We start from the raw sequence: 13563 nt of genomic DNA on the forward strand, positions 1-13563 counted from the left end.
AAAAAAAATTTCTTTGAGAGGGAATTAAAAAAAAAAAAAAAAAAAAAAAAAACAGGCAAACCCCCCCACACACCCCCCCCCCCCCCCTTTTATGGAGGGTATAGGTTGAAAAGCACAGTTAGCTCTCAGTCTTTCTCCTTTTTGAGAGTGGCTGCAGAGAACGTCATGTCAAATATGTAAGCTCACAGTTCTGTGAGCACCCAAGGAAAGCTCAGTGGAACAGAGACAGAAAATAACATAGAGAAGGCCTAGGGGCTGAGACGTGGTAAGTCCAGATCCTCACTTAACTCCACTGCCTTTGTCCTCACTGATCCCATTAGTTCACCAAAAGGTCTGATGATGGCTCTGCAAACAACTTAGATGTCTGTCTTGCTCTTGGCATCCTTGTCTCAGTGTGGGGACCAGTGTTTTAATGTTCTCATCTTCTCTTGCCTTGGCAAGCATTTCTTCTGCCAGGGAGGACAGCAGCGAGGTGGTGGAGGGAATGGCACTGACCGTACCAGGCCTCTGTATGTTTGGTGCACAAAGAAAAGCTTGTAGCATTCAAGGTAGACGTCGTTACTCCTAAATCAGCTTGGAATGCATCTGCAATGTATACCTAGATCTGTACACATCTGGGTACATGTGTGAAATCTGGGTTTTGTGATTGAGGAGCCTATTTTGGCTAATGCTCTTGGCTCATGTGCTCTTCAAAGAAGAAATATACTCAAGAAAAATAGTAAAGAGTAGTTTTATAGGGGAGTCGAAAGAAGGGAGGGGGAAAGATCGATTGAGATTTGATCTCTGTATCACTTAGTCTATTCATCTAATGCTTGCCTTAATGATGGGCTGTATTACTGTTTCTAATGTAGAAACAAAGGCTGAATGCACATTTGCATTCTTGTAAGTGAGGATATCTGGCCAAGTTTCTAAGAGAGACTGACATGAGACTAATAAATAGTTTTAAATTATTTGCTGTAGAGGGGTTATATTTACAGATGATGTGCTATTATCTTATTTGCTTGTGTCACAGTCTTGAAAACATTAGCCAAATGTATTTGCGTTTTTTTGCCTTTCAGTGGAGCCCTTTAATCCTCAATCCCAGTTACACAATATTGCACTTTCTAGGAGCCACAAAGGTAGACTTCATTAGCATGCACTTTGCACTTGCTGGGCACAGATTTTTCAAATGGTTCCTAATCGCATGAACTGCAGCTACCAAACTTACATCATTCCTCATTCAGACTCTGAAACATTTGAATATTGCTTTGATGAAGCCCATGCATAAAACTCCAAGTTAATGTGTAGCCTGTCACTGCAGTACACTTCTTACAGTCTTGTCATCTCTGATTAGGAGATCTTAAGCAAACCTCTCTTGTAATTGTGGCAGGCTGCCATCCTAATGAGGAGAAATACAGACATGCATGAATTCATGGAGATCTATGCTGATAGCTCCTTGGTCAGAGTAGATGTGAATTGCTTGGTGTGAATTTTTGCTTTGCTGCATTTTTAACTTTGTCTTCATCATTCATAAATTCTCTGAAAGCAGCCCTTTTCATTGTGCTCATTATATAATAATATGAACTCACTCGAAACTGTGGTTATTCTTATCCTTTCAGAATAAGCAGCTGATAGGACTCAGAGGGTTGTTTAACAAGAACCCTAAGCACAATTCTGCCGAAACCAGCGGGCACTATGTACGGAAGCGATCTATTGGCGATCGAATTCTCCGGCGCACAGCCAGTGCTCCAGCAAAAGGTAGAAAGAAAAGTAAAATGGGTTTTCTGGAAGCTACTGAAATTAAAGACAGTGCATCTGAACCAGTAGACTTGAAAGACAAAGAAGGAGTTGTAAGGCGTACAAGCCGGAGTTTGCAAGCACGTCCTGCTTCTATGCCTGTGGACAAATATCTTCTTGTAGGACTGCCATGCCCAGAAGATGAAACTACCCAAGATGCCAAAGGAAAAGAAAACGCATCCGGTAAGATGCTTCCAAAATTACTTTTGATGTAGTAACTTGAAATAGTCTATTAAAAGGCTTAGTTCTGCAGTCTCTGCAAGTAGTTTTATTTGACTGAAATAAGACTTACTGGGCAAAATTGCACATGCTTAAGATTGTAGTATTTTAGCAGCTCCTTAAATCTTTGATAAATTACACCCTGGAAAGCTGTCTACTCTAAAAACTAGGCAAATGAGTTACAATAATTTCTGGAAGTGCTGTTAAAAGGCTATTTGTGAAATTTCTTTTCATAATTTAAGAACCAGCCTTCAGTTGTGCTGCTTCAATTTCTGGTTTGCTACTGTCCCTTCACGTATAGAAACAGAGCTGCTAGCACGGTGGGTTTTCTCTCTCCAGTTGCAAGAAGGAAGAACAGCATACAGCATATACTTTTAGAAATAGCGCTCTTAAAGACTAATAGACTCAAATAGATGTAAAAGGAGTAAATGTAGGTCAAACTTTGTCTGTCAGTCTTGATATTTTCCTCCTAAATTGATCAAATTTAGTAGCTTATGTTATATGGAAAGGGTGTGTTAGGATAAAATCTTGTTCTTATTTTGTTGATACACAATACAATTTAATTCTTAAAATAACTTTTTTTTCTAAGTGTCTTTGGCAATAATAGTCCTGGTATTGAAATCCAGTCATTCCCATGACAACAACAAAGTTAGTGTGTTTGACCTGCCTAATATTTGTTTTATTTGAATATCTACATAAGTCTAGAAAGCTTGGAATACAATGGCTGTAATTCATTAGACCTGCTGTCTCCACCCTGAGCTTGACCCTAATCTAGGGCATTTATGCTGCTTTTTGGGTCTATTTCTTCTTTGTTTGGGAAGAGTGTGAGCACTCATACAGGCTGTCCCCATGAGGCTGCAGGGCCAGCCAGATCCTCAGCTTCTGGTGAGTTCTGACAGTGTGGCATTTCTGCATTTAGTCCTGGGGGGCTGTTCCTTAGTTGGCCAGAAGCACCATCTGTCGTCTTTGGTAAGATGCAGAGAGCACAGAGAGAACCTCTCTTGACTGGGGGGTGATGGCAGTGGTGCTCTGCTCTGGATATTCTCAGCTGCAGAGCAACAGCTTCCACCAGCTACAGGAGCCACCCTAAAATTGGAGATGCACCAGGCACGGATGAGAATGTGTTGTTAAGCCACCTTTGTTCTACTTGCCCTTATTAGAGGCTTTGAAGGAGCAGATAATCTGGACATCATCTTGTAAAAGAAGTTACTTAGGAGAAATAGCAAGCAAAATTAAACCAATTCTTTTTCTACCACACTGAGAAGAAACTGTAGACAGGAAAAAGGATATTCCTAGCAAAGGAAGTAACTCTGAAATGCTGTGTTTTAAATTGAAAGATCTTCTAGGTAAGCCTGTGAGATGATACAGCTCAGCCATTCTTTGCGACAGATGTAATTATTTCATAGGTATTTTTTTTGAAGGATGCTACAGAAAAAGACACAAAATCATTTTAGAAGAACCTGTCACACCTTTTGGATGTCACAGTTATTCACATACAGCAAAATAACATTTACAGAAAACACAAGACCTGGTGAGATGACCTTAAAAAGTTGTCACGGGGAATGAATGCTGTCCCTTCAATGCTGTCCACTGAAGTTTCTGTAGGCCTTTCTCTGTAATGCCTACAGAGCAGGACTGGCAACCTTAGAAAGAAATGAGACACAGAGAAGATGAAATTCCAGATGGAATGCTCTTCTGTCCCCAAGGGACCTTATTACTTCTATGCTTAGTGGCAGACAGAGAGAAAAGCAACTTGGGCTCCTTTTTTTTGTGGAAGCCTTGAATCATGGTAAGAAGAGGTACAACACAGCCTCGTGCACATACAGGCATAGGCTTGGATGTTCTCTGAAACGAAGTGCAGGACAAATATTTCAGGCTGGGAGGTGACTTCACCCTCAGGGACATACTAGTCAGATGAAGCGTTCGTTACTGCAGGGTGCTGTGAAGAACAGAAAAGACTGACTGTCCAACAGATCTTTCTTGCTAAAATACTACAGCTCTCTTGTCTCAATTGGAATTGCATCAAAAAAAAAAACCCCAACTACAAATCAAAGAAATGTGCATCTCTTCCATCCTTATGTGGGAGCACTAGAAAGCTTGAGGAACTTTTCGGATTTTGGAGATCAGCCTTTAATGCCATGTTCATTAAAAATAGCTCTTACTGTACCAGGGGGTGGGTTCAATCACTGTTATGGAATGATCAGGGCTTCTCTTGTTTCTTTCTAGGGTACCTGATTTCAAGCAAATGTTAGTACATATCATGCCAAGCTTACTTCTATAGTCCCTGCTTTTTTAAAAGCTCCAAAGGAGTGAGTCATGCAGCTCAGACCTGCCATATAAAGACAAATAACAAGATTTGGTGGAGGAAATATCTAATCTGTATTTTTTCATGGAATTCAAATTCTTGAGCTCATGAGTGCAGTATGCTTATAGAAGATTAAAAATTAAATCCTTAAATTGCAACGTTTTACAATAACTACATGTAAAATACAGTCTGGAGTCCATCTACTTGATCCTTTTTACTCGGCTCTTTTAAGCATGCATCTTGTTTCAAAGTATTGTTTTTTAACAGAGCTGTTTTGTTCTGTCTTTATTGCCATGCTTCTTTATAGTAGAAATCTGAATAGGAACACAGCTGAAGGTAATACGATGTGCAAGCTACGATATGGTACCTCATTAACATTATTTGCAACAAATATTACATCACGTGCTTGATGTAATAAACATTCAAAGGAAGTTTCAATGAAGTGCCTGCAGTTGTATTTTTTCCATTTATTCATATCACACAGATAATTTGTACTAAACCTGCACAACTCCATAATTAAGTTCTGTCACAACTGTACCTAATTTTGCATTCTCCATTTGTCTGTCTAAGGACAAAGTCGTTGTTAATAAACAGAACACAATAATGTATGCAACTAATATGTTTCTTATTTAATTTAGCCAACAGTGATGACAATACAAATGAGGAGGAAACGAGCTTGAAAGAATCTGTTATCACATGTTCTGAGAAAACAGCAAATACTTCAAATTTGGCATCTCAATTTAAGAAGAATGACGGGGAGGAGACTACAGTTGACTCTTTAGTGCCACCCCTACAGGAGCAACCTGAAATTTTAGTTTTTGCAAGGGGTGTAGCTGAAACAAATCACCTCATAGGCTATCGGGAAAATAGCCTTTCTGATGCAACTGTCCCTCTAACGCAGGACTCTGATTTTGAAATTTCCACAGAAAAAACAAACGGCAAAAACTGTGCAGACAATAAAAAAGATGATGACACAAAGGGGTCTAAGGAAGAGAAAATAACTCTTATGGGGACTTGCCTTTCTCAAAAAGTAGAGATGGAAAATCACAGATATGACATGACTGAAAAAAGCACTGGAGCACCTCTTTCTTTGACAGATATTTCTTCTACCATTTGCCATGATATTCCTGATTTGCACTCCACTTTAACCATGCAAGACAGTGACATTTCTCGCCTTATAGATGAAGTTTCTTTAGCGAATGAGAGCGAGATGGATAGTGCTGTCTCAGCTCTGATTGGACAGTTTGATGTCACAGATGACCAAACTAATCTTACCGCGGTCTCAAGCCTCCATGGCACTAACAGCCAGACCTTCAGTGTGATGGCTACACACCCTCATGTGCTTACTGCAGATCTTAACAGTCCCTGTAAGCACAACTTAACTGCCACAAAATCTGTCAAATCCCCTTTATTCTCAACTCCAGATACCACCATGTTGTTCAGCCCTGAGACTGCAGAGTATTCTGTGTACACAATTATCCATGAGGCAACTCTTACACCAGCTTCTGAATGTAAGACCCACAGTGAATTAGTTTGCAAGAAAAAGTTAAATAGTGTAGAAAACAACTTGCCTCGCTCTCCTTGTCCTTCATCTCTCTCTTTGCTAAATGCAGATCCCAAAAGGAAATGTGGAACAAAATCTGGAACAAGCTGGGAAGCCCCCAAGTCTGCTAGTTCTTTTGCTTCCAATAGCCTCATCTTTGAGGAGACACTTGTTGACCCTCCCACTGGTGAGAATTCAGAAAGTAGCAGTCTTGTGGAAGTAGATGGGGATTATCAAGATCTCTTGGTAACTGCGTGTGAGTACAAAAGGGAAGACATGAGCCAGGTGGCTTCCCCTCTGAAACTGAGGCAAAAGCAGGATGCTGGGCATGGTGGTGAGAGAACCTCTGGGAGCAATGCGACTGTTGAGCTCTGTGCTGCTGCCTTGGACTGCTCGGGTAACTTCAGGACCGCAGGGAATCAACTCCCTTTTCCAATGTGTGAAAATGTTGGCTTTTTATATCACCATCATTATTCAGATAAGCAGAAAGATGTAATGTGTACCTCCGAGAGATCCCAGTTCAACATACGCTCACCGGTGCTCAAAAATGCTTTGGCTTTCCCACCTCACTCAACCATCAAGCAGACTAGCCCTTGCAAATCCAAGAGTCTTGGAGACTTGACATCAGAGGATATTTCCTGCAATTTTGAAAGTAAGTATCAATACATAAGTAAGAGCTTTATCTCATCAGGCATGAGAGACAAGAAACTTGCTGCTATGAAGAATATGAGACCGCATTCTACGGACGCTCTGACGGAACAGCTGAGGAAGCTGGTGTCCCTGGACCAGGAGGAGAGCTGTCAAACACTCTACTCCAGGCAGATCGATGAAGACTGCCCAAAGGCACTGGTCAGAAAACTCTCATCCAGAAGCCAGAGCAGGGTGCGGAATATCGCCAGCCGTGCCAAGGAGAGGCAGGAGGCTGCCAGCAAACAAAAATCTTCTAACACAAGTAGCATCGCCGGGGTCGTTCTTCGCAACAAGCCTTCGGCATCTCCTCACGTTGTCAACAGGCATTCAACGGGCTCCTACATAGCCAGGTACCTGAATGGCTTCCCTGGGGAGGACATGGAGGGCCGAGGAATTCCGGAGGGTGCGTGCGCCGCTTTGCACTACGGCTGTAGCGACCAGTTGTATACACGGGATTCTGTTCTGCAGCTGGAACCCAGTAATGATGATAGGCCTGAAATTTATTTTCTGCTGAGATTGTAGATTGTATAAATATACATCTTCAATGTTTACAAACTACTTCATTGAAATGAAGGATTTTTAGTAAGAAATGCTGGAGTGAGGGTTTAAATTATTTAGAAATGCAATTTCATGCTAGTGATTCAGTCATGATTTAATGTGCCCTTTCCTGTCAAAGCTTGTGTAAATAGAAACCATGTTCCATCTTTATGTATGTATTACTTGATTTAGAAATTATGAAGTGGTCTGGGGACTATTTGCATGCAGTAAGCATTTGTAGCATTTTGTATTTGTTATGCATGTCATTTTTATGTCAAGCACATCTGTGCTCAAAAGCCTAACATTGCAATGAATACACTAGTATTCTGTTTTCCTGATGTCCTGTCCTGCTGTTTGGAAAAACATTTTTAGTGATCACTTTTGGCCTTTTGTGCAAATTCTGCTAAGCATAGTGATTTCTGTTATTGGGATTAGACTGCTGAACTGGGACTCATTCTGCCCAACAAGCAGCAGTCTCTGAATGAGACCCTGCATTAGCATCACTGTTTTCAATCTGACTTGTACTTAATTGTTAATATTAGTTTTACATGTTTCCACGTATGAACCTATGATTCTACAGCAAAGAGTTTGTAGAATTAGGGTTAGTCTAAATTTGTGAGTAATGTGTAGATTTGTCTTCTGCTTACTCTATGAATTATAATAACGGTTGTCTTCCTTTTTGTAACCATGTGGAGTGCTCATTTCGGGACAGAGTGGAATATGGGAGTAATTCTGCATTTATGAATGGAAAACACTTAATTTCTGCATATTTTGTTATGTATTTTCATTATTGGTTGTGTGTAGCTTCAGTACAGTAGCAGATCAGTTTTCTGTATATTTGTAATTTTATTGCTAAATTGTTGAAAGTCAGTGGAATATTTAAAGCTGACATGGTAGAGTAACTATTTTGACTGTCCTTCTTCATCTTTTTCTATGAATACTGAAAGTGAATTGAGTGAGTAATCTCAAACACCTGAAACTTCCCTGTAGGGAACAACATAGCTTTATTTTGGTTTTACGATATTCTTTGCCTTTGCTGTAAGTTTTTTCTTATATGTAAAAGACGTACCTTTTACCTCTTTCTTTTGTAATGCAGAGTATTATTATTCTTGAAAACATCATTAAAATAGATTTTTAAGCACTTTGGTTACATGTTTACTGAAACTGTAGCAAATACAATTGTGATTAGATTAACAGTAGGTAGTGAGTGCAGACATCTGTCTTGTTATGAGCTTCAATACGGTATTAGAAAAGGAAAAAATTCCATCATTTCACATGATGATAATGGTTCATAGCTAGAAATCTGCAGCTGAGCTCTTTCTCTTTTCTGGATAGGAAGCCATGTTTATTGAGTATGTCTAACTGCCTGCATATTCCCATTTTGTTCCATTAAGAGTCGAGCAGATGCAAATGGCTGTTGTTTTGATTCCTTGGGAGAAAACGGTGTATTTTCTAAATAAAAAGCATTTTTCCATGGAGGAACAGAACCAAATACTGGATTATTCCCTTAAGGTTTGGACCTGAATTTGTGTCAGTATTTTTGATAAAATTCAGAAGGCACAATTGAAGCCATCTCTAACTTCAGGGAAGTTCAGAAGCTCTCTCTGTGCCTTGGAGTGTTGGAAATTAGGCCAGTACTTTCTGAGAGAGATGGTTTCAACTTTTGACTTGGTAGTAGTTTGTCTGCTGTGGTAGTTTAGAGGCTGTTTCCAAGTGAAAGAGTGGATGTGTGCAGGCTGTGATCAGCTCTGCTGAATGCTGTGTGCCACAGATGCTCACACACCATATCCAGATAAATTTATTTGTATTAGTAGAACCTATACATTCTTTAGAAATAACTGCCATTGAAAGTGCTTTGTAATTAAGCAAATGATACAATCTCCATCACAGGAGATGAAAAGAACTAATCTTGACTTGAAGGTTGTTTCTAGCTTTAATTGGAATTGATTTAGAAAAATTGAATGGTGTGTGCAGGAGGTCAGAATAGATTATTACAGTGGTCTCTCATGACTTAATCTCTTATGCTTTCCACTTAATTTAGAAGTAATTCAGAGGGGGACAGTTCTTTGTGTGAAATTTGAGTAGTGAAAGAGGACAGAATTTCTATGCTGTAGACTCAAGCCAAGGGAAGATGTGGCTCAGTATTTTTTCCTGTCTCACTGGGCTTAGTATTGTTTTTTCTGTCTCACCGAGATTCAAATTGGTTTGTTCATGTTTCTTTTTAGTGGTGTAGCACTGGGGTGTGCCAAAACCTTCTAAATTCTCGTGTTGGAATACTTTGAGTCTTGAAGAACTTGAGTTGGAGTATTCAGGATGTTCAAAGGTCTTGTTGTGATCTGGCACAGGCAAGATGGCAGGGAGAGCCCATGTCAGCTATCATTAATTTCTGTTCTTGAGTAATATGTAGGGCAGTTTGTGGGCCTGGACATGGAAAACTGGTACAAAAGACTATGTCTGTTTGCAAAGGTGATATTTTAAGAGGGAAGTTTTTGGTCTGCAGACCATTAATTTTGCTAGGTTGTATTCAGAAATTGGTTTGGTCCTTAAATGTATGTCTTCAATGCATGAAGAATGCGTGAAATCACAAGTGGTGAGTATGGGAGCATAAAGATACCTGTGAGAAGCTTGAGAATGTGATGAAGTGTTTTGACTATTGGAAGCAAGCATTCTGTACAGAATGTTTGAATTGGAGAGAGGTCTAAGCCAAAGTCAGAGACATTATGTCTTGCCTTTATGTTCATAATTATAAAAGGAAAAAAAAGATTAGTAGTAAACATAAAGTACTAAAAAGTCTGGTATTGTTTTGCGCATAAAATACATTCAGATTAAACCTAGTATTTTGTATTAAAGCATGTGCGTTGGGTGTCTTTACAAGATAACGATTTGACCATCTCTCTCTTAATTTACTAGAAATGGAGAGCATGTAGACTCTGGAAGGAAGAGCTTGAGATTCAGAGGAGCAGAGTCCATACTAACCTTGCAGAATAGGCAGGTGAAGAATTCTCCCCAGGACTGACCTGCCTTCTGTTTGCCTGCCAACAGCTGTAGGTTTTTGTGTGCCAGGTCAGAAAGTCTGTCTAATCTCCAGTGCCACTCAGGCTATTCTTATGCTTACTGTTGTGTCTGGTTAACTTTTTCACAGAATCAGGAACTGTTCTATAAGCAGATGTCAAAGATGCTTGAAACCTCAAGTTAAATTTCTCTTTCTTTTCCAGATGAGAGTTTTTATAAACAACAATTTATCCTTTACTTAAAACTGGCCATATTGCTTCTGAATCTGGAACTTACAAATAGTAAGGTAAGGCAAGGACAAAAGATGGAACTTCTGTTAAAGATGACATCTATCTGATAAACTATAAGCTATTACTTTTGTGTACTAAGTGGGAGGTTAAGATGAATTGGAGATGAGCAGACATCGCTCTTAAGTGAAGTTACTTGGTGTAAAGCCATTATTTTAAAGGAGATGTACCGCATTCTGTAGCAGGTTATATTCTCACTTCCAATGGATTTAAGATCTATTCAAGATTTCTATTATTTCTTCAGTTTCTAGTTTAACTGAGTAAGCTTCATGGAAGGGATGTAAACAAAAGTACATCCCTGTGGTGATGGGAATTATAATTAGTGCATAACACCATTCTGTTGCAGGCAGTGTCTCATTTCTAAGTACTGGGCCAAATACATCTGGTATAAGACCTCATCAGGGGAGCTACACTAGGGATAAATTTGCTTTATTAGATATAATTTTTGTGGCATGTTAAAGCATTGTGTTTTGGTTGGATGCCACCTGCTTTTTCCGGGAAATGCTGATCCTTGGCATAAACTTGAAAATATGGCACACTTGGTCCATGCGTGCCCCTGGGAATCGCTGCTGCTGCTGTGTGTGCATCAGAATGCAGCTGGGTGAGTGTGTACGGGTGAGCTGGTGCTGATGCTGGGCTCACCAACTGCTGCACCACAGTCTAGGGATCAGGCTATTTCTGTAACTGTCAATTTCCAGAAGGAAACGGCAGCCTCGTTGGGATGCTTTTATGAGCCTGGAAGCATGTTCCCAATCCAGCCGCTCCAGTGGATGTTCCCATCATGAAGATGGCTGGCACATCTGAAAACTGCTCATTATCCCGTATCTGGGGGATGATGTGGTCTCACTGGTGGGTGTTAATAATACAAGCCCAGAACTGGTGTGATGCGACATAGTCGTGGTCTGATGTGGAGATACTCTCAAAATTGTAGAAAGCAGTTTGTCTCATTGAGAATTTGTGCTGCAGAAATGATTGCAGTGACAGAGAAAATCTAACCTGGAGGTTATATGCTTTATACAGTGATGCTGAATAACAGTAGGAATGGTACCATTTTGGAAAACTAAAAATGCTGGCTTCAGTAGCCTCGTATATTGCATAATAAAATGAAGGGACACTGTATCAAGAAATCTAAGCGCTCTCTGAACTAATCTCAGTCTTTAAATCTCTATGAGCATCTGGTACATAGATTATGAGAAGCATCGTATAGAGCCAGGATTTTTAGATATATGGATAGAAGAGACCAGCAGTCTGCAATTCAGACATTGATAAGGCCATTCATTTTTCAGCCTCTCCCCCAAATAAATTAAACTGTTTATGAACAAGGCTGCAGCTTTTTGAAAATCCATCTAGCGAAGCCTTTTTTGGGTGCAGAATATGTTTCAAACTTCAACTTATTCCAACACTGATTACTCTCAGTGCTTAAAAACAAGTATTTCTGGTTGATGTTTTCTAGCTTCACTTCCCAGCATGAAATTATGTTTTATCTGATTGCTCACTTGAAAGGGCTCTTATCATGCAGGTTTCTCTCTCATAAACATCAAGTCACAGCCTTCTGGACTTCTGCTAAATGTGTAGTCACATCCTATGTGGATCAAACCCCTGAAGGCTCTTTCTTTAAAATATTTAATTCATTCCTGGAGGTCTCCTGTAAAGGTTGTAAAGTTTCCAGCACTGACCAAGAACTGTAGGCACCAGAAAAAGTTGCAGCCTGTCAGGGGCAGTTATGTCAGTGGAAAGCATGGAGAGAACATGATTTGTACCAGATTGTGCTTATATTTATAATGTGAGGGCATTTAGTCTTTCCGTCTGCAATATTGCAGTTGAAGCATCTGTTCAGTGAGTCACGTCTCCCAACTATTTTTTTTTTTTTAAATTCTTTAGAGGGTGGAGTTCTACTTTTGTAAATACTATCTGCATTTTTCTCCTTCTGAGATCCATTGAGGTGTGTGTTTTTCCTTCCTACCATCTTACCTTGTTCTCCAGCTCAGAAATACGCTGTTTATTATTGTGCATTGCTTGAATTTTTGTGTCTTCTGCAAACCTTAATCATTACCAATTTAACACATACTTTTTTCAGGTCATTGATACAGCACATGGCCAGTGTCTGTCTTGCAGGACTCCAATACAAATGCTTTTTCTCACCACCCATTCCCTGTCTGTAGCTCCATTTGGAGGTCTGGCTGCTTTGTGCTCTTCTAGCAAGTGTCATAATGATCATGTGTCATTAAAGTCTCTTGATGAAAATATCATGAAGCATCTGATTAAATGCTTTACGGAAGACTACAAACACACATCATCATCATCATCACTCTTACCTGTAAGGACTGAACTGTTATAATTCATAAAAAACCAATATGTCCAGTAAATCTAGTTTCTTGAATGCCATTTTGTTTGGCTTTAATTACATTACCCTTCTTTAACTCTCTCTAAATAAATATTTTTTTAATTTACTTTCATTACTCTGCCCAATTTTTGTATTAGTCTCTTAGGCAAGATTTATCTCTCTTGTTGCATTTACTCTTTTAAATATTGGTAGATCTTAGTTTTATTTCAGCCTTGTGCAACTACCTTAACAGTTGAAAATTCAAAAATTAACTACTGGAGTGTGTCCCTCATCCAGTTTTTAGGGGTGTTTTTTTTGTTTTTTTTTGTTTTTTTTTGTTTTGGTTTTTTTTTGTTTGTTTGTTTTTTGTTTTTTTTTTTTAAATTCCTGGATGCAAGTGCCTGTTGATTTGAATGGGTTTTCATTTGCAAATTTTTTTGGTTGTTTTCCCTAATTCAGAATAATGGATTGCTGGGAACTCTCGCAAATAAGGACGAAGGTTTTTTGTGTATGGCTGCTCCTAAACAATCAGTCAACTGGCCAGGGCCATTTTACACAGTGAAGGAGGGAATGATAAATAAATTCCATGAATGGCTTGGTGCTGTTGGAAACGTTGTGTTAGGATTATGCATTTTCTGAAAGTGATACTTATCTCTTTTGCAAAAGACAAAATGACCTTTATGAAAATGAAAAGCCAGTGCACTGTGAATGAGATAATGGGGAGTTATCATTTGTATCATACAACCAAGCTTCTGAAATAAGAGTAAATAACAACACAAAACAAAAAAAAAGTTATTATTCAGCTCAAATTCTTTCTCTTAGAAGAAAAAAAACGCAACATTTTAGCAGATAGGATCCTAACTTCTGTAGT

The 13563-nt window shown here is 39.3% G+C and overlaps 1 protein-coding gene across 1 annotated transcript in view; it reads left to right on the forward strand.

Annotated features, from left to right (window-relative positions):
* Positions 1-8211, forward strand: part of PLCH1 (phospholipase C eta 1) — a 95084-nt gene extending 86873 nt beyond the window's left edge. Inside the window, exons 22-24 of the mRNA XM_014945736.1 lie at positions 1059-1118; positions 1599-1959; positions 4939-8211. Of these exons, the coding sequence (XP_014801222.1) occupies positions 1059-1118; positions 1599-1959; positions 4939-7055 (2538 nt within the window). The 3' untranslated portion in view covers positions 7056-8211. The remainder of the gene's footprint in view (positions 1-1058; positions 1119-1598; positions 1960-4938) is intronic.
* Positions 8212-13563: the final 5352 nt, after the last annotated feature.

The sequence above is a fragment of the Calidris pugnax genome, unplaced genomic scaffold (assembly GCF_001431845.1).
Source record: "Calidris pugnax isolate Ruff unplaced genomic scaffold, ASM143184v1 scaffold111, whole genome shotgun sequence".
In the NCBI taxonomy this organism is placed as follows: Eukaryota; Metazoa; Chordata; class Aves; order Charadriiformes; family Scolopacidae; genus Calidris; species Calidris pugnax.